This window comes from Simochromis diagramma, unplaced genomic scaffold (genome assembly GCF_900408965.1).
Source record: "Simochromis diagramma unplaced genomic scaffold, fSimDia1.1 OVJJ01000131.1, whole genome shotgun sequence".
Classification (NCBI taxonomy): Eukaryota; Metazoa; Chordata; class Actinopteri; order Cichliformes; family Cichlidae; genus Simochromis; species Simochromis diagramma.
Genome location: NW_024387200.1, coordinates 10606520 through 10629982, shown reverse-complemented (window position 1 = coordinate 10629982; position 23463 = coordinate 10606520). Strand labels below are relative to the sequence as shown.

At 42.6% G+C, this 23463-nt stretch overlaps 1 protein-coding gene across 2 annotated transcripts in view; it reads right to left on the bottom strand.

Annotated features, from left to right (window-relative positions):
* Nucleotides 1-23463, bottom strand: part of chst11 (carbohydrate (chondroitin 4) sulfotransferase 11) — a 97079-nt gene that overhangs the window by 18225 nt on the left and 55391 nt on the right. For both annotated transcript variants that reach the window (XM_040050322.1, XM_040050321.1), the window contains exon 2: nt 10420-10505. In XM_040050322.1, the coding sequence (XP_039906256.1) occupies nt 10420-10505 (86 nt within the window). The remainder of the gene's footprint in view (nt 1-10419; nt 10506-23463) is intronic.

Sequence of the window (23463 nt, the reverse complement as noted above, 5' to 3'; positions counted from 1 at the left end):
CATGATGGCTGGACTAATATCGTTTCTACACAAATGACAGTATTATCGCCTATCGGATGACTGCAGAAAAGTAAATTTTTTACAGTCACTGGTCTGGCTCCAGTCCCCTCCACTAACAGGGAGGCGGGGTTTATGACCTATACTGCAGCCAGACACCAGGGGGCGATAGAGACATTTTGGCTTCATTTTGGGGAGCTGGTAGGTCGTCCTTTTCTACAGTCGCTGCACTAATCGCTAACCGTGAAACGGAGAAGGTCACACTTCCTTTTTTCAAAATAAATATTTTTCAAAGAAAACGACTGCAAATGCATTAATATATATAAAAGGAAGAGAGAAAGGAAATAAAAAAAATCGTTTTCTCTACTCTGTTACACTTGGTAATGCAAATATGTTATCAGCCAAAAGCAGCCTCGGTGCATTTAGGCTTGCAGAAAGGGTCGAGTTGACTTGCTGAAGTTCAGACTGAGCACCAAGCAAATGGTTTAAGTGATTTTTAACGTTGTGTTGCTGTTGGTACCAGACATACTAATATGAGTAATCCAGAAACTGCTAAACTGCTGGGAATTTCCCAAGCAGCCATCTTTAGCATTTACAGAGAGTGCTTCAAAAAAGAGAAAATGTCCAGTGAGCAGCAACTCGATGGGTAAAATGTCTTGTTGATGCCAGAGAAGAGGGTCGAGCTGATTGAATGAACTGAATCTATCCCATGAAGAATAAGGGCAATTCTAACCCCACACTAATGAGGTGTAACTAATCAGAGTGGACCCTGAGTGTATTACTGACATGACACTGCTCAGGTAAAAGTGGATTTTTTGCTTCATTTGCTTGGTTGAGATTTTACTGCTGAGCTTGTAATATCTTTTTTTTGATTTCACAGAACTCAGACATATTTATCTCCCAAACTGGACAACTCACACCAAAACACTCTTTAAGGATAAATAGCACCACAGACCAGATAAAATATGGGAAAACTGTCCATTTACAACCGAGACTTAACACAGTAGCTACTGCTGCAGCCAGAAACTCCACTGTCAGCTACTTTTATGTAGACTAACTAATACAAACTCATCATCTTGCAGGACTTCAAGATTCAAGAACATAAGTGTTTGTCTCTGGAAAGCAACCGACAGAAGAATCAAGATATTCCCGTTTGTTCCTTGGACACCATCACACCCAATTTGGGATGAATCAGACTTTCCATTATGACCTGAGTTCAGGTGTCGCATCTCTCATTTTGCAGTATTTTAATTTTTGGCATAGATTGAAATATCTGTCAGCTGAATCACTTTTTGCTGTAAAATATTCTCTTCTGAGAATCCATCGCATACAGAGACCTGAGACAGCAGGAAAAACATTGCTGTGCTTTCTTCTGCCTGCAGTAGGTGCGTCTCACACTTTCGGGGACTTTCCACTGCACTATGAAAGCTTAGTGTGGAGCAGGTAATGTTAATGAGCACTATAACCTACTTTAATGCACAGTTACATACGAAAGAAGACCAAGGTGGAATCACAAAAAACAATTCAAGATTAGTTTTTCTAAAAATTCAAAGTAGTGAGCCAAAGGCCTTCTGGAAGGACGTCTGCTGGAATCGAGCTTGGTTTGAACTTCGTGTAACCACACAATATAATTATTTTATGGTTTTAAGTAAACAAGCTTGTAATTTCAAGATCACGAAACATTTGCTTTTTGATCTCGATGACACACAAAGTCTTATTTATGCATTTCTCTAATCCATTTCTCTACGGCTTCTGTACTATAGCTCCTCTTTCATGCACACAGTTTATCTTCTCCGAGAGCAAAACAGAGCACTCATCCCCTTTAAATCCCTTTGTCTCTCTCTTTTCACCGCCTTTCTTCAACCTGTTTATATGCAGCCTGTAGAGATAGGCAGAGACAAAAAAAGAGTAAAGCCTCCTCCTCTAAATCCCTTTGTCTTTAAACCCAGAGTGGCTTATCCAGCTTCCTGCGCACACATCTTAGAACCCACACCCACAGCGTATGACTGTGCTCCGGTCTGATGGCTTTACAGCAGAGGAACACTCAAGACAGCTGCTTTGGCTTTTTTGCTGTGGGTGAAAGGTGTGACGCTTCTTTCAAGTCTGTGCCAGTCTCAGCTGCTGTGTTCCTGCATAATCTGGCCCAGGGTGCCAATTCCAGGGAGTGCAGGGAGTGCACGCACGCACACACACACACACACACACACACACACGCACACACACGCACACGCACACGCACAATTGCAGTGAGTGGATTGCAGGGTTAGAGGCGTATCTGCAGCTGGTGAAACAGCCAGACAGGTATTAGTGTCACAGACACACAGAGACACTTTCCTCTTTTCACTGATTACATTTATTTATGAAGCAGTAAAGCGACCTGTCTGCACAACATGGTTAAAGTCTAATGATGTCTGGTCTGAAACATGCAACCCTACATGCAACCCTACATGATGTTCAATATGAACTAATGTGCAGTTTGGTCTACAACAGCCTTCTTTGCTTGTCAGAGGTGGACCCTGTTTATTGAATGTCCAGTTTGGCTGACACAACAAATATCATTTATTGTGGGAGGCGGGCTTCTTGCATTGAGCTTTGTTGATTGGTCAGCTGCTTTGGTGTGATGAGTCATAGAGCGCTATGTCGTCTGAAAGATTTTCGAATTAGAGTCGCTCTTTTTCACCTTTCTGATGATGACCTCATTATTTTTGTCAAACCTGTCAAACGCTCATCTAAACTGTAACTTTGCTGAATGAGTAAAGCAGCTAGCTTCCAGCCTGGATTAAATACCATAACCAGTCAAATTATTAGTCAAGTGTACCATCCAGTCATTACCCTGGGACCTGACTATTTACTGAAAGAATGACATTTCACAGCCTGAAACTCTTTAATGTGATATTCCTCAGAAATGTATATGGACACAAAATGCAACTTGAGTGTGATTATCAGGAGGTCATAGAGTCAAGAAGCAGGTTTGAGATGTATGGAACTGCTATTTTTTCACTTTCATGCAGCTTTTATACCTAAATTACGTTTTTGGTTCACGAGTTTCTGTCGTTCAGAATCTTGATGTGGGTATTATAAATCCTCCTATTTCAAACTTTTACATTTAACAAATAACCCACTGACTTTAGCCCCCTTTTAACTTTCAAATCAATTTATTTGTTCAGTCGTTCCAAATTACGTCAGTAACAGAAAGGAAACCGTTTCAAGTTACTACAAAAGGGCTGTTGTACCAGAATGCAGCACGTTACCTGATAAAGTCTGAACGGTAAGTGGCAAAAGTTTAGTCAGATTCAGGTTTTGTCATTGACCCATCTTTTAATGCGTCTCTCTGCTATGTCAGTATAAAGCTGAAATGAAAGAGGATGAATGAACAGAGCTGTAAAAAACACTCCTCTGTATCCTTTGACAGAATGGTATCTTTAGCAGGTATGGAGTTTAATTCCAGTTAAAATGTTCAGCCATTATGAAAACGAGATACCTGGAATAAAAGTCTCCCTACAAAACGCCTTGTTTTGTCACTCTGCAGTCATCTTGAAACACCTCTGAGCAGTTATTTTCTGGCATTATCTAAGTTAAACTCCACAGCCATAAACAGTACATGTTTAAACTGATAGTGAAACTTGTGCTCTAACCACTCTCTATGCTGCTGTGGACCTGTCATGGGTTTCATCTCAGGCTTCTTTGTGCTGTACTTGACTTTCTCACAGAATTTAAGATGTTTTCTCAGGACATTTAAATTCTGCCATCACTGCTAGCTGAGGAAATCTAGGAAAGAGCAAGAATTCATGGGTTTTTTGGTGCTCTTCTTTTAACACAGTGCTGCGCATAGTTCAATCCAACATATTCATCTCTTCAAATAAGTCATTCCATTCAAATAAAAAGGATTTCAATGCACCTATCAGCCAGCACTAACCAGTGAAGTGAGTATAAACATGGATCCTGACATTCAAGTGGGAGCTACTCTGACATGTCAGCTGACTCCACACCGAGCACAGGAAATGTGAGAAAAGAGTGAGACACCAACACTGAGATAACCAGCGTTTTTAAAAATATATAACCCCAAAATGTGATGCACACACACACACACACTGATGAATGGTTTAGGGGCAACCCAGGGGTCAGGGGTCAGGACTTGCCCAAGGATGCCTCACAATACAAACTGGAGGATCTGGGGATTGAACCGCTGACCTTGTGGCCACCTTCATACTCAGTTTAAAAACTATTATTACAACCATGCATATCTGAACTGTTCGGCTTTCAACTTAACGTTGATGAGAAGAAGTCACCAACAAGCCAAGAAACCTGCATAACTCTGAACGATTGTATTTTTCTTATCAGACTGTCCTGTTACTTTTGGACAAACTCATGCATGTTTTCTGGCAGCAGAAATGGCAGAAAGTTTGTAGTAACAACAAGAAAATAATTCTCTAACTTTTATTAAATGCACTTCAGAAGAAATCCTGGCATCTGGACTTTATGATGTCAGAGGTGGATATGGATGTGATTAGGAGACAACAGCAGTATGATTAAGGCAAACTATTGTTTTAAGCCCAAACAGATGGATCATCAAAACAACTTGAAGCATCTGTGTATCCTTGGATCCCTCAGCACAAACACAACGAACACACATAGACGATGTTAGCCTACATTAGCTGAGTCATTCCTTTTACTACGGCACAGATCTGAGCATCAAGTCTGATTTCTGATTCAGCATTAATGAGTGAGCTGGTATAATCTGTTATAACTGCCTCTGTGAGCCAGCCTGTCATTACTGGTTGGAGGATAAAAAGGAAGAAGGATCATTAGCAGGTTTCTTTACTGTATTTAGATGTAATCTGACCACATGTGGCCACGTTAAATTACTTAATTACATTCAGCATCTGATTTAAATTGTGGTTAATAAAACTATCTCTGAGGAGTCAGAGCTTAGCTTTAATATAATGTATTCTAAAAACACACAGGTTCAAGTCACAAAGACGAGGGTGTCATTGGGCTTTTGGAAGTCTAAGCGAGACCTTGTAGCTCCCGCCTTCTGCGCCTCCAGGGCTCAATAAGAGGGAAGTTAAGCCCTGAATTAAACACTTGACTTCAGATTTATTTAAAGTGAGCTTTGTTGTAAGAAAACCAGCGAGCATGTATTAGCTGAAAGCAAAAACATCCAAAAGAAGAGAAAGGCGAGGAGAGAGAGGAGTGCAGATTATTACAGAGTAGCATATTAAAGGGCTGCGAGGAGCTGAGTGGGTAAATGAGAATACTGCAAGGGAAGCTTTCATTTACTTTTGTTTAATAAACTCTGGAGCTGTGTATTAAAAGTGACGCTGGGAAATTATAGATATGAATATGTGTAAATCTCTACATGCAAATAATAACAGTAAAGCTGCAGGCCTGTCAGCAGTGATGCTGGTGTGTGCAGGCTGTGTTTGCCAGTCACATATGAAGCACGGCCCTGCTGACAGAACGGTCTGAGGACATGGACCCTGTTACTGTATGCATGATTAATACCGTATATAGAGACATGATGTTGTTCACTAGCAAGGATGCCACCTATTTAAACTGGTTCCAATATTTTGAAGTTTCATTAGATTTTCTGCATTTCGTTTCTATCGTTTCTATCATGCAGCAGTTAAAAATAAAAACAGGTGGATGGAAACACGCCTACAGTCTGCGTAAACCTGCTACTGTCACTGTGAATGACTGCATGAGGTCGCTGTGTAGCCACCGTGTAGGCTGCTGATTGCAAAGTTTATGTTTTGTAAAAGTGGATTACAGAGGCACTAAAAGCACAAAGTGAGGTTTTTATATTTATATGAGTCTTACATTTATTTCTATTTATGATTCTGTTTTTCACTCGACGCCCAAGACTCTCTCTCTCTCACACACACACACACACACACCTCTCTTTGACCACTGACCCCAAGCACCCTGCTAAAATTTACCCTAGCTGCACTAAAAGCCTCCTCTACATAGAAATATATCAATGGTGCTTCACATGAGTGGGAAAAATCATCCAGGGAAAATCAACTAACGCCGGGCCCATGTGCGCCTGGTCTAATCTTAGCTGTCCAGCAAACCGTTTAAATTCCTACGGTATGCTTTTAAAAGGTCCTGGGTGATAAATGGCCAACAGTGAAATGGAAACGGAGAGAGGGAGAGGATGAGGGACAGCCTGAGACAGCACGCAGCAGAACACAGTGAATAAAGGACAACAGGAAGCATGAGGTAAGACACTGTCGGGGTTAGCGGCAGAAGAAAGAGGCATGCAGACAGGAAGTGATAGATGGTAGGACATTGATCAGAGAACAGAAGAGGAGCAGAAACTATCCAATCTATCACCATCACCTCCAGCAGTGTCCTCCTGTCATGCTCCTCTCCTCAGTGACTGCACTGCTGGCAGGTCGCGCTCAGCCACGAGAGCCACAGCTGCACAAAATGTGCCTGATTTAGTTGATACTGCATACTGCAAAACGTGTACACTTTCCATCCTTTCCAACCATCTTTTGAACATTAAGTTGTTGAATTGATTTTCTACCTTCGAGGCACTCATTGGTTTCAGCTCACTTGCTTGAGATTGGTAATCCATCACAGTGAACATCGAGGCACAGTTTCATTATCACAGCAAGCAGGGTTTCTTTGAACGTTCCCCTCTCTGATGCAGGCTGTTTGAAGTCAAGAAGACTCATACCTGTGCAGCCACACTCGCTGGTTCACCTACGGCCTGCTTTACATGCTGTAGTTTCCAGTTTTCTCATGAAAACTAAACATATTGATGATACACCGTCCAGATAAAAAGTTACATTCCAAGAAGGTAAAACACTCGAATTCTAATTGGAGATAAAGTATCTGAATTTCAGGCGTGGGACCTCGCCTCCAAACACGCACCTGCGCCTCCCCACACAAGCTGTTCATCTTGTTCGGCCCTACACTGTAGAGGCTCTGGTATTACACAAAGGGAACAATCAAAAGAGGGTCAGTTCCTCTTGCTGGCAGGACATGACGGGTTCAGCTTGACAGAGTGTGACGTCCAGCACCAACCTGGCTGCACTCAGTTCTGTGTACATGCACGTCTGTGTAAGGATGTCTGCTGTACCTGAAACACTGCATAGACCAATCCTATAGTGGTACCTAATAATTTGGACCAACTGACGACTCGTCTCTCTGATATTTGATAGTAACCTTTTGACTGCAGCACGCTGTTATTTTAAACTAAGAGGTGACCACACCTTTCAGGACGCAGCGCCTGAACTCTGCAGCAGCCCTCCTCAGCTCATCAGGTTGGCTGAATGAGTTTGTTTAAAATGAAACACAGTGTTGTATGTTAGCATTTCCTTTCATCTTGCATCCATTATTTCGGTCATACTTTATCTGTATGCTGCATTCTCTTTAATGCAACTGGAGCATTTTGTAACCGTGTGTTTGAAGCAGCACACCAACACAAGTGAAGATTCATCTGAGAGGGACAAACTGAACTAGACCGAGTGCTGAACTTTATTTATTTTTTCTACTTTATGGGAGAATTTTAGACTTTTCAGGTCAAAATAATAGCCATCACTGCCAAATCCTTCTTCTGTGAGCATTAACAGACTGTGCACAGATTGTTGCAGTTTTCACTAGACTCATTTCCCCATGAAATATAAAACCTATATGAATATTCTATACATGGTATTAAAGTTAGCAATGACTTTGTTAGTGCCATCCTTTTAAAACATTTGCTTTTCTCTGGTCCCCCTTCAGTTCAGTATAGCTTATGAACGCAGCACTGTTGGCAGCTACATTTAAAGTGCTGCCAAAGCTTCTTTTTACCCTTGAATTAAAAAGCTCTCTGGGTGATAGGAAATCATAGCAAACATAGCATATGCTCAGGAGTAATGTGCAAAACCACTGATATGGTTTGATTCATTTGATTTTATCCCAGCCATCGCTCTTAAAGTCATTCATATGGTAGGTGTTCTCTATTTTATGTCCTTTGCTTCTTTAATTGTAAGCATAAACCGACGAGGCTGAGGCCTGTGTCTGCATCTCCTTCTGATTTTTCCTGTGTCAGTCTCTTCACTGCTACTACTGCTACTTCTGCACATTCACCCAGTGTATATACTATATGTCTGTATATATATATATTAGGGGTGCAACGATATTCGTATCGATATTGAACCGTTCGATACAGTGCTTTCGGTTCGGTACGCATATGTATCGAACAATACAACATTTGTAATTTATTTTATCAATTTTCCTTCTGACGATGCTGTCTGTGTTGAGCGCTCAGTGAATCTGTGTTCGACTACTCCGCCTAGGCTGCACTGTCGAGCGCAGATCCACTGAGCGCTCAACACAGACAGCATAGTCAGAAGGAAGAGCGCAGGGCAAGCTAGCGAGACAGAAGTTAAGCTCTACTTGCAACATTCAGATCTGGCGTTTGGAATTATTTTGGTTTTCATGTGACGTATGACCCTGAAGGTAAGCGAGTCATGGACTAAAGTAAAACAGTATGTTGGATGTGCCATGCAATGCTCAATTACATTGGTGTGAACTAGTGTGTTAGCGCAGTTAGCTCGTTAACGTGTTTGCCGTCTAGCCCCATGCACGGAGCGATCGGCGGTAGCTCGTTAACGGAGATTTGCCGTGTTGTGGCGTTAAGGTCATTTCAACGAGATTAACCTGAAAGCACTAGTGGGAACACAACGAATATGACTGCACATTTACGCCGACATCATCCTAGTGCAAAGACAAAAACAACAAGCATGCTACTAACTTTAGCCGAGCCATTTAGACAGCTGTTAGCACATGATTCTCCTTATGCTGCTGAGAATATACCCCAGAAGAAGCGGATAGTATAGCTTTTATTTTGGAAAGAGCCATTTCTCTGTAATAAACTCTCTTTTCCAAAGATGAGTGATTCCTCAATCAGATACAGGGCTTGCAATATCGCTAGCCCGACGTCCTGGAGCTAGCGATTTTTTCAGTCGGGCTACCAAAATCTATCTCTTCCCTGCCCGTCGGGCTATTGTAGGAAAAATATATGTCAATGCTTTTGCATTCTTTCAGAAATGTAGCTGGGTAATTATGTCATTGGCATCGGTGAGCCACTGTCAATATGTGACATATTGAAGTCGCGTTTGAATTTGCGCTTGTTTTTTTGCTTTCACTTTGCAATCGTGCGAACTGTGTATAGAGAGCGACAGCACTGATCTGTGAGTGATGATAATTTGTGCACCAATTCCTCTGACATCGTCTTATTAATCGTTAGCTTACTATGCAAACATGACAAGTGAAATCTCCCGCAGCAAGCTTAAACATGTGAGAGGTTGATCGCGCAGAGAATCGCTGAGCTTATGTGAGTGAGCGTGTAAAAGCATTTCAGTTCTGCTGAGCCAAATAAGACAGGTCAGGGTGAAGAAGTGACAGCCAAAGAAAAGCTTACCACAAAACGGAGAAGTTATGACAAATCAGACTATAAGGCAAAAAGAAAGTGCAGCTTTATGGTTTCATGGACAAAAGAATTTCTGTGGCTGCAATATGACGAGCTAAATAACCAGGGCTGCACATAAGTGGTCCGCAGGTGCGCATTCGCTGTCAAAATAAAAAACACGCACAAGGGTTAGGGTTAAATTATATATATATATATAATTGTCTTCCTCTGCAACCCCCCCCCCCCTTGTTGCCAACATGTAAGGACGTGTCAGGCCTACATTTCACGGGTGTGTTATACTTGAAATAACTACGCAAAATGTGACGAATAAAGAACCTTGGAAACGCTTGAAACTCACTTGTAGAACGTCCCAGTAAAACTCGAGCCATTAAAATGGCATCACATTATATGCTTTAATTTCATGCTGGCAATCACACTGTTATAGCAGGCAGCATGCGGTCAGATGGTCGTCATCCTGTAAAGCGTTTTAAATTGTGAAAAATGAGATGAAGCAAGGTTTCACTGGCTGGAACAGACATGACAGCACTGTAATAGTCTCGCTGTTTATGCAATATGAGAAAATGCTGCAGAAAAGAGCTTCTAGTAGGAGTTTGTCATTTCCTCACTGTCCTTGAAAAGGGTAAATTGTGAGACCTGAGAAAAACCTCTGTCCTTTCTTGTGATTTATTGTCTGCTCTCATTTATGATACAATCGGGATGACTTATCACCTGAGGCCGGCAACATTTCCTGACCAAGAGACGGAGAATCAACGGTCATTATGCTGAGCTTTCACAAGCAGTCAGCTGTTTCCTCAGGTACTGATGTAAAGACTGAGCATCAGTCCTGTGGGCACCAACAGTTAGAAAAGAAAAAATCTGCCTTCTAAACATGCAGGCAAAAACAAATATAGGCCTTCTTCAGGCGAAAACCTGGAGTAAAATACAAATGTGAAAACAGATGCAGGTGGTGATAAGAAGATGACAAGGGCACTTATGGAAGTGGGACAGTGTCCTACCTGTGTGGGGTTGTAGAGCTCCTGCAGGGCATTGCGGGATCCTTTCCTACAGCAGCCTTCCACCATGAAGGGGTTCCTCCGCATGACTGGAAAACAGATGATGCTCCAGTAAGAACGGAGGACATTCAGACTTACTGCAGCTGTTCTGACACAGCAATCATTTTGACAGCATGCAGTGCAGAACACACGTCATCCTATATAAAAACATATCGTTTGGGTTGGATTATTTTTCATGCAGCTATCAGTGTGAGAACGCCAGCTGTTCGTGGAGGCGACACTTGAGGCTGGCTCCAAGCGTCCATCCATCCTTTCTATACAGTCTGTGATCTCAGCTCATAGCTGCTCAGCAGCGGTGACTGTGGCCACATGTGGTAATTACACAATAGTAACGCTTTTTATTCCTCACACTGAACACGAGTCTGTCTACATCCAAGGGGGCTGTTATCCTTTGACTGATGAAAGATTAAATTCCAGCTTCCCTTTATTTTTTACTCCCTTCCTTGAATATCCCACATGTGGAAGCATCACCTTGAACAACCAACTGCTGCAAGTGGCAAGCAGAAAGCTACAGGGATAAATAATGAGAGCAGTGACTATATGCCAAGGGCAAAGCCACAGTTCAGTGTTTATTTGGCTGGATCTCAGCTCTTTATACAACTCGATACAGAGCAGTAGCTGCTGGCACCGGCTCAGTGGGAGCAGCCAGCGCAACACTTTGCCTCGGCCAGCACACTCTCTCCAATTACTCTGGACGGAAAAGCGCACAAGAACGGTGCAGGATCAACAGGAAAGGAAAGGAACCACTGACGAGAAAGCCGAGGGTTTAATAGCACTTTGTTCTGCACGTCATCTGCCTCGTGTTCGTGGATGAACGCGTGTTCTTGCCATCAGGAAAGCTAACGATGAGAATAACAAGAGATGTACATTCATTTCTACGGCGAGTTTCCATCTGTGAATCAGGTTTCACAGCATGTTTGCCAACCACAAAGCAACAAAGAAGGATTATACGTGGACAACAGATTATGTTTACATTTAAAGCACACTGATACTGTTCAACTGATCAGGGGTTAAAATAATAGCCAGACCTGTTTCTAAACACCACAGACTTCTTATGGGTTAAGAACTATTATAATTATATGAAAACAAAGCATCTGCAGTCAAACACACAGTTTTATATACACTGTATGTGTCATGGTCTGCGGTGGGTGGCTGGAATTTCCATAAGGCTCCTGAACTGACCTGGGATCCGCCCCTGGGCAGGGCCAACTCCAGCTCCTGCACACCTGGAGCCTATTGCAGGCAATCAAGCCAGAGGGATTTAAACCACACGTTGATGTTCATTCACTGCCAGTTCGTCATCAACACATGTTGGTAACAGGCCTTATACTTCAAGTTCTTGCTGTGATCTATCTTGTTAACACGACTCTCTTGTGCTGCAGTTGCTGTATTCACCTTGGCTCACGCTCCACCTCCGGACTCAGGATACCAAGCAATCATTCTGAAAGTCTCTCTGTGCCTCACCTGCCTGCCCTCCTGCCATCACACTCCATCTGAAGCCCAAGATCTCAGGCCAGCCTTTCCACGCCACTCAGCCTCCCCTGGATTCTCATCACCCCCCTCTCAACACTCCATGTCCCCTACTGCAAGTAAGAATTGCTACTCTTACAACTGGCCACTTCAGAGCTGCCTCCACTACCTCCCTAACTCCACTATCTTCTCTCTTCAGTGTGACTGTTCCCTGCTCAGCTCCACTCCGCATCTCAGGCCTCATTCCCTCGCCCTAGCCACGTTCCCCAGGCCACGCCTCGTCAAACTCCACGTCTTATTGTTTTTTGTCTTTGCTACGTTTTCTTTTTTGCACTTAAGCCTAATAAATTATTACATCATCTGCTGTCTCTGCTCTGGGTTTCTGCGCCTGAGTCCTGTTCAGTACAGGCCACTCGGCCCCGTGACAGTATGTTTGAAATGGATGGACTACAGGCCATCTGCACACAGGCCACAGGGCTCAGAGGCCGAGGAAGTCCCAGAAAGACAGAGGTGCTGCAATAAAGAGGAACAAAGGGATGAAAAAGACAAAATTACCAGAGAGACACAAAAGACATAAAATCTCCAAAAGAAAACTGAGAGACACAATGTGATTACAGACAAAGTCACAAAAAACCTGCTGCAAAACACACAAAGACAGACAAAGCGACGATGAAATGATGATGAAATAATGAACAAAACAGCTGAGATGCAACGAGCAGTGGAAGTAAATATGAATGAACACAACCACAGACAAAGTTCTGCCACAAAGAGATGCAAGGAAGAGACTAAATGGCTACAAAGTGCAGCAACTGGACCACAGAGAGATGCTATTTCGAACAGTTTTGTGATGCTGTCAGTTTTGCATCCGTTAATTAATGATCAGTTATTGGTTAATGATTCAGGATCAGAAGCCAGATAAACACCGTTGTCCTGTTAGACCTACACTTTATGAGAGTGTGTGTCTGTGTGCTCGTTGGACATGCTGCAAATTTGCAAATCTGCTGTGCAGAGCTGATAATGTCACAATGGATATTTGCTCATCTGCACAGCATCTAACAAATGTGTTGACTGCAAACATGTAGCCCGTGTACACAATATCTGATGAAGATGTCGTTGCAGTGTCATCATCATTATTATTATGAATATTATTTAGTGATTCATTTTTCCTGTTGCGGAGAACTTTCCGTCAGGACTGATTGAGGGGCGTGTCCTCGCCTCTCTCGTCCTCCGCGTCACAACAGCATCAAAGCAAAAAACTGAAAAGGAGACTCTTGATTTTTTCAAATCCTGCTTAAAAATTGAAGAATGGGGTGTGATGGGGCTGGAACTGAGCACAGCCTGGATCCCTGTAAGAGACGTGTAATCCTCTGTTCACATGAATTCTTTGACAGAGCCCTAGGGGGTGAGCCGGTGCTTGTTAGTGTAACGAGCCCCAGCAGACAGCAATGACCTTCAAACACCAAAGGGAATGCTAGACAGAAAGGAGGGATGCCTTTACACACGCTATGTGCAATTAACCATGCACAGACACACACGAGAGCGTGATTGATAATAGTTTTGCGAAAGCTGGTCTTTAATAATGCAGTTCAGCACTCCGTCCTGCTGTGGACGTTGTAAATAGGCAATTAATGCTGGCTTGGAGAACAAGAGCTCGCAGCACAATAACGCAGTTGCATAGTATTTGCCTTTTAGGTGCTTCCACAGGCCAGCTCAAACCCAGCACATACACACACGTCTCCAGCACCAGTAAGTCAGTACAAGCTGAATCAGCAGACGGTGGGCCACTGCTGATTGCTGTGGACACAGCCCTGAGGTGGGTCTCAAGGTAATAAGCATTTATTGTGTGAGTGTGTGTGATTGCACTGTGTTCACTGACAGGTTGCACAGCTGGGGGGATTCTTATCCACTAGCACCAGTGGACCCAGTGCTAACTGGAATGGAGCCCATAATAAATCAGGCATCGGTAACAGTCACTACAATTGAAGAAGAGGCTTGCTTGAATAGACATAAATGAGCTAGTTGTATTGCGGGGACCTTTCACTTGTTACTCCACATAAGAGCACTGTTACACATGTAACAAATCTTATTTACTACCTCGGTGAAAATGATTATATATCTTAGCACATGCTCTTAGACAACTGGATGCAATAAAATAAAAGAGGAGGCTGAAAGCAACCACACAGAGCACAGAGGAACGCAACTGCAACGAAAAAACACGCAAGAACCTGAAACAAACCAGAGAATCAATGAAAGATATGATTTTACTTTTTAACAACGTGGATAGTAGTCAATATGTACAAAGATATAACGTCATTATGTCAATAGATACAACGTGACCACAAAGAAGCTTCCCACAGGGATGATGAAAATATAATAGAGCATTTAAATACATCCAGTAAAAGCCATTAAAGTGCATTAGTTATATGTATAGTTGTATAACAGAGAAAGATAGAATCTGACCAACTGCCACCGTCAGTCTCATCTCTCTTGGCAGCTCTCTTTTTTCTCTTGGCAGTATATATATATATATATATATATATATATATATATATATATATATATATATATATATATATATATATATATATATATATATATATATATATATATATATATATATATATATAGGAGCTATAGCAGCAGAAACCCAAGAAAGAGGAGGGAGACGAGGAACCATCATGGAAGGACAGGCCCCTGCACGGTATGCACCACCGGCAGATAGAGGAGGTGGCTGATATCCAGAAATCTTACCAGTGGCTGGACAAAGCTGGACTGAAAGACAGCACAGAGGCACTAATCATGGCAGCACAAGAACAAGCTCTGAGCACAAGATCCATAGAGGCTGGGGTCTATCACACCAGGCAAGACCCCAGGTGCAGGCTGTGTAAAGATGCCCCAGAGACAATCCAGCACATAACAGCAGGGTGCAAGATGCTAGCAGGCAAGGCATACATGGAACGCCATAACCAAGTGGCCGGCATAGTGTACAGGAACATCTGTGCCGAGTATAACCTGGAAGTCCCGAGGTCAAAATGGGAGAACTAAGTTCCTGTGGGACTTCCAGATACAGACGGACATAGTGGTGGTAGACAAACAGAAGAAGATGGCCGTAGCGATAGACGTGGCGATACCACATGACATCAGGAAGAAGGAACATATATACAGAAGCTGCTTCCATCAGCTGGAGTCAACTGTTATATTCAGCCTACGTGTTTCCATTTTTATGGTAAAACGAATTTCTCTGTAGGTTTGTGCAAATGAGACCACCCTGGAGAAAGAAGTGAGAGAAAAGCTCATCTTTCTAAATCCCTCACATGGTGCAGAACTTGCCCCAAGCACACACACAGACACACAAACCAAAATGTACAAGTTATATTAAATCTGTCCACACAGGCCTTATCTCTCTGCTCTGATGCCTCCAGGCATCATATACACAGCCACCACGCACAGCTGTACTAATAATAATAATAATAATGGATTGGATTTATATAGCGCTTTTCAAGGCACCCAAAGCGCTTTACAATACCACTATTCATTCACTCTCACATTCATACACTTTTTAAGTCTGCCAGTATTCCTGCATGTGTCTGTTACCTTGAAGTAATGGTTCAGCCACAGCGCATGAAGGCCTGGGACTGGTGCGACAAGGCTGAAAACCAGCTTCCAGAACTCTGCATGTAATCCAGTCAACAGGAACACAAGGTCACCTCTACCAGTACCTGGCTCCTTAATTAGTGGGAACTGGGCTGAACCTCCACCATCACCTGCACCAGCTGGCTGGATGCCTGAGCTCTGGAATCAGGTAAGGTCACGGGAAAGCAGAACCTTATTCATTTCCTCAGTGCTGACAGTATTGATTGTGCACTATCATAATACACACACACACACACACACACACACACACACACACACACACACACACACACACACACACACACACACACACACACACACACACACACACACACACACACACAATGTGGATGCCAATAAGCTTTCAGACTCACAGATTCTCAGCGTACATGAACATGTACATTTCTAATGCCACAGTTCGAATGCTACAGCGAGCAGAGCACGTTACAAATGCAGGCCCTGCATGTGTTTGTCAGAGATACTTGAAATTTAACGGCAATGGTTTGTTTGTATAAACAAACATGCATAAACTTTTCCAATTAGCAGATCTTCAGCTCTGCTTTTGACCCTTTATTTGTTAACATTTCTGAAACTTCAATACGCACAGTTTGCTTTTAACAGTTCCGTGTCATATTGTACAGCACGTGTGGATATTAGTGAATTACTAAGTAAAGTAAAGCTTTGGTTATTGATTAGCTGTATGGTGCATCAGCTGTCATGTTTATACTGGCACTCTGCATGTCACACAGCTGCAAAGTTTTCCCTTTTCTCTTCAAGCTGTTGCAAAATCTTCTTCTTCTTCAAAAAAGAGGGTTACCGGGGCTCACCCTGCACCCGGCCTGGGGAGGGGGGGGCCACTGTTGCAAGCAATTCAGTGCATGTACCGCTGCAGTGAGATCTCGGTCCAGAACAATAAAGGTACAGAAATAGTGTTGGTTTGTTTTTTCTATCTGACCAAAGCTGAAAATACTGCAGCCAGTTCCTGTCCATTAGTCTCTGGTGGATTAGCACAAGAGAACTGCAGCTACTGGTGATTTTAGTAATTGAGTACTGTATTGATCTTTCCACTGATTAATTGAGTAACCAGTTAAAATATACTTTCAAAAATAGCCTTTACTCTGTCTTCTTGAATTAGTTCCAACAGTATCTCCTGGATGAGGTCACTTTTTAGCCGTACCTCTGTGGGCTACACTGTGTGTGTGCAGACAGACTTCAGTTCCACATTAAACTACAACAACTGTGTAAAGCTCAGGCTTAGGTAAAAGCATGTTTGTGTGACTTTGAGTACTTTAGTGCTCCACTTGAGAGCATAAGGTCTAAACTACAAGTGGAATATAAGTTATATAGTTATAGTGTCTATGATATGGCATATAAGCAGCAGGCTACAGCCGTGAGATCGTCCGTTCTTCTGCTGTAGCTTGAGGACATTGCCTCATTTGGCCTCTGCTCTCAGGGGATCTGGGCAGAACATGCTGAGCCATTAAGATGCTATTTCACTTTCATTTCCCTTGAGATGCAGTTCTTCTAAGTTTGCTGTCTCATCAAGCATGAGTCAGCGAACTTAACACTGTTTTGGGTTCAAATGTGCTTTTAAATCAAACCCCAGCTAAGGTCTGATAGCCCCTGGAACTTCGAATTGGTTTATTTTACTTAGTCAACCCCGCCACACCGTTATTTAAATGTATACTTTTCTACTACAGCTCCTGATTTGATCTTTTTCTTGGACATATTAGACAATAAACTACTGCTAGATTTTTAAAGTTGGTGGTTGCCATATTTTGGTATTGCTGGTCACAACGATCCCTTCTCCAGTGCCTCCTGTTAGTAGATTTCAGATGATCCAGTCTGTGTTATTCTCAAACTAGCATTGCTGGCTGAGAACTGGTGTGTGATAAGGCACCAGCTCCAAACTGGCACTTTAATTACATGACGTGCTTTTAGAGCCAGGATTGAGTGTAGGAGATGCCAACACACATGAATGAAAACTTAGAAACAGCTGAAACCCATCAGAGGTGCTGAGGCAGACTGAGACATAGCTCTGCCTCCACCACTGACATGGTTCCTGCCTCCTCCTCATTCAGTAACACTCACTCCCCTGCCAGCCCAAATGGCAGCAGCCCACGCAGTCTCCAGCGTTACCTCGAAACTAAGAGGCGCTCTGCGCACTGAACAAACATCCATACGCACCACAGATAAAGAGTGCACACAGCATTCAGCATTCTGTCACTGTGACATGCCGCCTCCTCTCCTCCTCTTTGCTGTCACCATCATCCCACTGGTGAAAATGCTCCAAAAATGTTCTGATTTCAAGTGTGCACTCTTGTAAAAGCAAGTGGAGAAAAAGCCAAATCACTGAAAGTATTCTCCAGTAACAATGTTTCCATGCTGCTTCCTGAGGAACAGCTTTCTAAAATAGGCAACAAAAAACAAACTCATTTCACAATTTACTGAAAAGACAGAACAAAAGACTTGCTAAAAGATGTTTTTGTCTGAAAGTACCATGGAGCGATTTCTCAGCCAGGTGAGAGGATTTAATAGGCTGTCAGCAGAGACAAGCATGAGAGTGCTCAGAATGGTGTGTGCTACTTTACACCAGTACAAAATGTGCCGTTTGAAAATCAGAACTATTCATGTATATATACTTTATTTGAAATGGGCTTTCATAAGCCTGTCTGTTCAAACGGAAACTGGATTCATCTCTGAAAGGCAAAGATTAAGAGTGAAAAGGGAGATGAGGTTGAAATTAATTTTTAAATGACATTTGCAGCTTAGTTTTTCTACATTTGGAAACTTTCACTTTACATATAGTTATGTTTTGGTTTTATAATGTGCTGAAAAATCAAGTTAAAGCACCTTATGTGTACTCGCATTGTAATTTAAGTCCTGTTGCTTTTTAAAGTTTACAGCCCAAAACTATCCAGTCTAAGTCTTCAGGTCCGTAAGTCAAACGAACACTGCAGCATCACTGAGAGTTAAAAACGGTCTAAATTCTTTCATCTTTAATAAAATGATCAGCGTTCTGCTCTACCAGGTGTAACAATTGAGTTTAACATCCAGGCATCCATGAAAACAGAATTTATTACATCTAACAGAGTTAGAAGTTAGCAGGAAGTTAGCTCGCTAGCTTCCACCTAAACATGATATAGCATGTTCTGAGGTTTCTGAGAAATTCAAACGTACAGCTCTGCTATCACTTCCAACATAAATGAAGACAGAAAACTAACCAGCAGTGACGTTTGTAGGGTTACTGAGGTTGGGCTAGCTGGTATATAATGATGTGCTCTCAGGCCTCCCAACGTGTAACATACGGACGATTTGTCACAGTCGTGGGTGTGTTAGACGTTGGGATGAGAGCATGTTGTAACTATGCTGCTGCATGGGCTGGGCTGTAGTTACATCGTAAGGTTTAAACTGAGCTTTAAAATGAACAGTGGTAATAAAATCCCAGCGAGGCCGACGGCAATCACGGCCTTTTTTAGGGGCTCGTTCAGATGAACTAGAACAAGATGGAAACCATTCAAACAAGTTAAAAACACACCAGCCTTAATCTCCAAAGGCTGATTCTGTTCATCTGGACGTTTTCAGTGGGAGAATCGCTTCACTCATCCAAGTGACTTCTTCAGTCTGCAGGTTTTCAATCTTATGAACAGGACATTTGCACAATGACTGAAACCAGCCCACTGATGGAACAATGGGCAGAATCATCAGAATCAACTTTTGGAGATTTACTTACCTGGATGATTGAGAATGCATCAAGACACGAGCCTTAATAAACACAGCAGTTTGGGTCCAGAAGCAGGGTTCATACGTCATCACAGGATAGGACCAGAAGTCTATCGGTAAACCCGTAAAAATAATGCTAAAGAAAACAAGCTTACCTTTTTTCAGTTTAGGTCAAACATTATCATGTGCACTATGCACACACATCAGCATGTGAAACATCTGTATCCTTCTGCAGGTTCTGAGAGTTAGATCTGGTTAAGATTTATTTACTTTTCTTTGAAAGTTAATCTAATATGGTTCAAAAATAAAAGCACAGTGTAGAAAATTATGTCTTTTTAAAAATGAGGCTGCAGTTTAATGCACAGTCTCAGCGGACAAGCTTTAAAGTGGCCTAATGCAAAACAAGCACTGCAGCTAGAAAGTATTACACTGCATTCAGTTTTCTCACCATCTGATTATGAATGAGTCACCTTATAAACAGCAGGGATGCTTCTGCACATGCTCGGTACGGGCCTGCAATCAAGCAAAACATCTGCCATCATCTATCAGCAGAGGATTATGGTCCACTGGAGGATTAACTCGTCACTAATCTTACCTTCACAGTAGGAAAGGAAGGAGAGACAATTCACACTGGGCCGCCCGCACATAATAATCAGCCAACACACACACACACACACACACACACACACACACATATATGAATCTATGTGTGTGTGTGTGTTACCGTCCTACACAAAGTGAAGTGCCACAGTGTAATTGGGATTTAAATGAACAATGCAACTGGAGCAGAGAAGTAGAGATACAGGTGATTAGCAATGTTGGCACAACTTCATTAAACAAAGCTCAATAAGAAGTTGGGGAAGTGATTTTCCCAGCGTGAGTGGGTAGGCTATAAAACCAATCAAGTCTCCAGTGATGATTGACTGCATGTGTCTTTTCCTGGTTGGAGCGCTCAGTCTAATCCCCTTAATGATGATTACTAACACGGCGATAATACACAAGCAATTATGTCTGTGACAGTCCTCACCTGAGGCTCACAGGCAGAGTCAGGAGGAAAAGAAAGATCTAATATTTCTCCAAACTCCATGTCTGCTCAGTCTTATTATCAGTATGCATCATAATAAGCTTTGACTGATCCTGAGAACAGCAGGAGGCAAGAAATGCCAATCACCACGTTTGAAGATATAATCAAGTTATCACGGAGACACATTCAGAGTTTCTCTCATTATAAAGAAAATATGAATCTCAGTTAGTTTAATTCTCCTTTTCTTTTTCAAACTAAACAGAGCAGCTGACTGGATAAGGTTGTGGAGCGAGAACCCTGAGCCTTCTATGAAATGTCTTCACATCTTAACACCTTAGCAGTAAGAATTGTAAACAAAGTTGGATTCATCACTCCATAAGACCGGCTGCCACTGGTCTTTAGTCCTGTTCTTTTATAATTTGGCATCCTCAGCCTTGTTTCTATCCTTAAGTGCAGCTTCCTGACAGCCGCCCTGCCACTGAGCCCATTTCTGATCAGGCTTTGATTAGATGGATCCAGGTCCAGACGCATCTGTCAGATCATGTGTTAGGTTTCTGGCACAGCACTGGTTCTTTAAGTTAGGTGCCACTTTATGCTTACATGATCCACAGGTCAGTGTCATCAAGAGGCTTAAGAAACAAACAATATGAAAGTCTTCTGTAGAGACCGGACTGAAAATGAGTGGAAGAGCAGCAATGTCCAGACTTTCAGAAAGCCAAAGTTAAAAATGACTCCACTCACATTTATTCAAGAGTTCAAATTACTTTAGCCATCATTTATGCTTTGTTCTATGGACAGCCACAAAGGAGGGTCACAAGAGCCATCTCATGGGGTCTCTGCAGAATGTCCAAAAATCAAGAACACTTCTAATAAAGTCACATTAAAAATCCAAAACAAATCTAGCTTGACAATTATCATATTACGTTAGAAAATAAGCTGAACATTTCTGGAGAGCTGCCCTCAGTACGATCGTTGTTCCGCCTACTCTGCTGTACCAAGTAGTCTTCTGCATCACTTCCAGCCCAGATGTCCCTGAGACAAACTGAGGAAAACTGTGGACTGAATCCACAAGGACAAAGAGAGCACCTGACAGCTTCTAAACACATCTACATTGTACTACATGAACAGTGGACCGGACTTTTCAGGCCTCCTTTAACAGAGCATGAAACACAAAGAAGTGGCAGCAGGTGAAAGAGCACCACAGCGCAGCACGCAGATAACCTCGGCATCATCCTACCGTCAGTGTTTTGTCATTCAACACGAGGAATCCCATTCCTGATGCATTACTCCAGGAACATGAGCTGCACTGCTGCAGTACGCGCATGTGGATGATGCACATGGAACCACAATCAAATCCTGATGTGTTGCTTCTACATCCAGTACTGATGTTGATCGCTGTCATTTCTGCACTGACTCTCACCTCAATGCACCAAAAAGGAAAGCATCTACCAGAAGAATTGATCCTGAACTACAGGATTAATAAATAAAGTCGTTATGTTAGAAGCTTTCAGATGAGAAATAATAAATATTACATTTATAGCTTCAAGGCCAGTTTTATTCATTAGCTGAATAATTAAAAATCGATGGGGGAATTAATACAATATTAATAATTTGCACTAAACGACTATAGATTCATATTTTGGTAATGCTGACATCTCTAAGGTGGCAGTGAGTGGAAAAAGTGAACAACATGTAACACTCTTTTGTTTTTGATTGCCTTTTATCCATCTTATGCAGTGACACTGACGAGTTCATTCATATACAAGGCACCATTTCACACAAGGAATTTTAACAGCCCCACCCTGCAATCGGACGTATCCGTGAGAACTTTATCCACATATTATCCCAGTTTTGAAAGAAAAACTCCCCCAATCAGTACAGGTGGCTGATATCCCCAAGGTTTCCAGGCAGGAAGCACACAAACACAGTCGGAGTCAGTCAGTTTATTCCAGATGAATGAGCCCAGAACAGGAGTCACAGAGGCACCCTAAACCAGCGGTCTCCAACCTTTTTTGCGCCACGGACCGGTTTATGCCCGACAATATTTTCACAGACCGGCCTTTAAGGTGTCGCGGATAAATACAACAAAATAAAACTAGTACCGGTACCGAAAAAAAGAAGATTTATTCATAGCACACGTGAAAAGACCCAGGAAAACCGAGTTAACGATAAAAACGATAACAAAATAACGCTGAAAACTGATAAAAACCCTGAAAACCAGACATCTCACACCTGAGCCTCAACTCTCGCGGCCCGGTACCAAACGACTCACAGACCGGTACCGGTCCGAGGCCCGGGGGTTGGGGACCGCTGCCCTAAACCATCTCCACTGTCCTACCCTGTGACCTTCTGACTCTGTGGAGTCATTTTACTCACCTGCACCTGCAACGTGAGGTCATGACCACATGCTGGGATGTAACCATAAAGGCGCAGCTCCACCACTTCATTGCCAGAGCCTGCAGGTGCATGTTTCAGTGTCAGTATTCCTCACTTCACTGCTGTTAGCCACCCACACCTAATTCAGTCAGTGGAGCTTTCTCGCGTGCTTCCACGTGTCGAAGTGGCTCTAAGGTTTAAGCTTTCAGCTGACATGTCAATAAAGACATTTGATAAGAAAAGCAGCACGGTGTGCATATTTAGTGTGTGTGACGGTGGTGTGCAGAGATGGGCAGTAACGCATAATCTGATTACTTTTTTCAAGTAACAAGTAAAGTAAGGGATTACTATTGCAAAAACGGTAATTAGATTACCGTTACTTTCCCGTAAGAATGCTGCGTTACTGCGTTACTAAAACCGTGATTTTTTTGCCGTAAGCAAGTGCGCCGTTAGTGACAACAGCTGTGTGCAGATCAACAGTGGATCATATATCGATTGTGGGAGAGAGTATGAGCGTGGAAGTACTGACCTTACTTTGAGTTTGATTCCATAAAAAGTGACAAAAACATTAGTGTCCGTTGTGCGTGAGAAGAAAACTTCTTTTTACAGCGAAAAAACCCTAAACTTCCGAGCAAGCACCGAGTAGCTACGACGTAATGGGAAACTCACAGAGAAACTCGCGGATTCTTCAACTGACCGAGGCACACCTGCACCAGGGTAAACCTCCGCCTACCCCACTCCTGCTTTGCAGGTGAAAATAG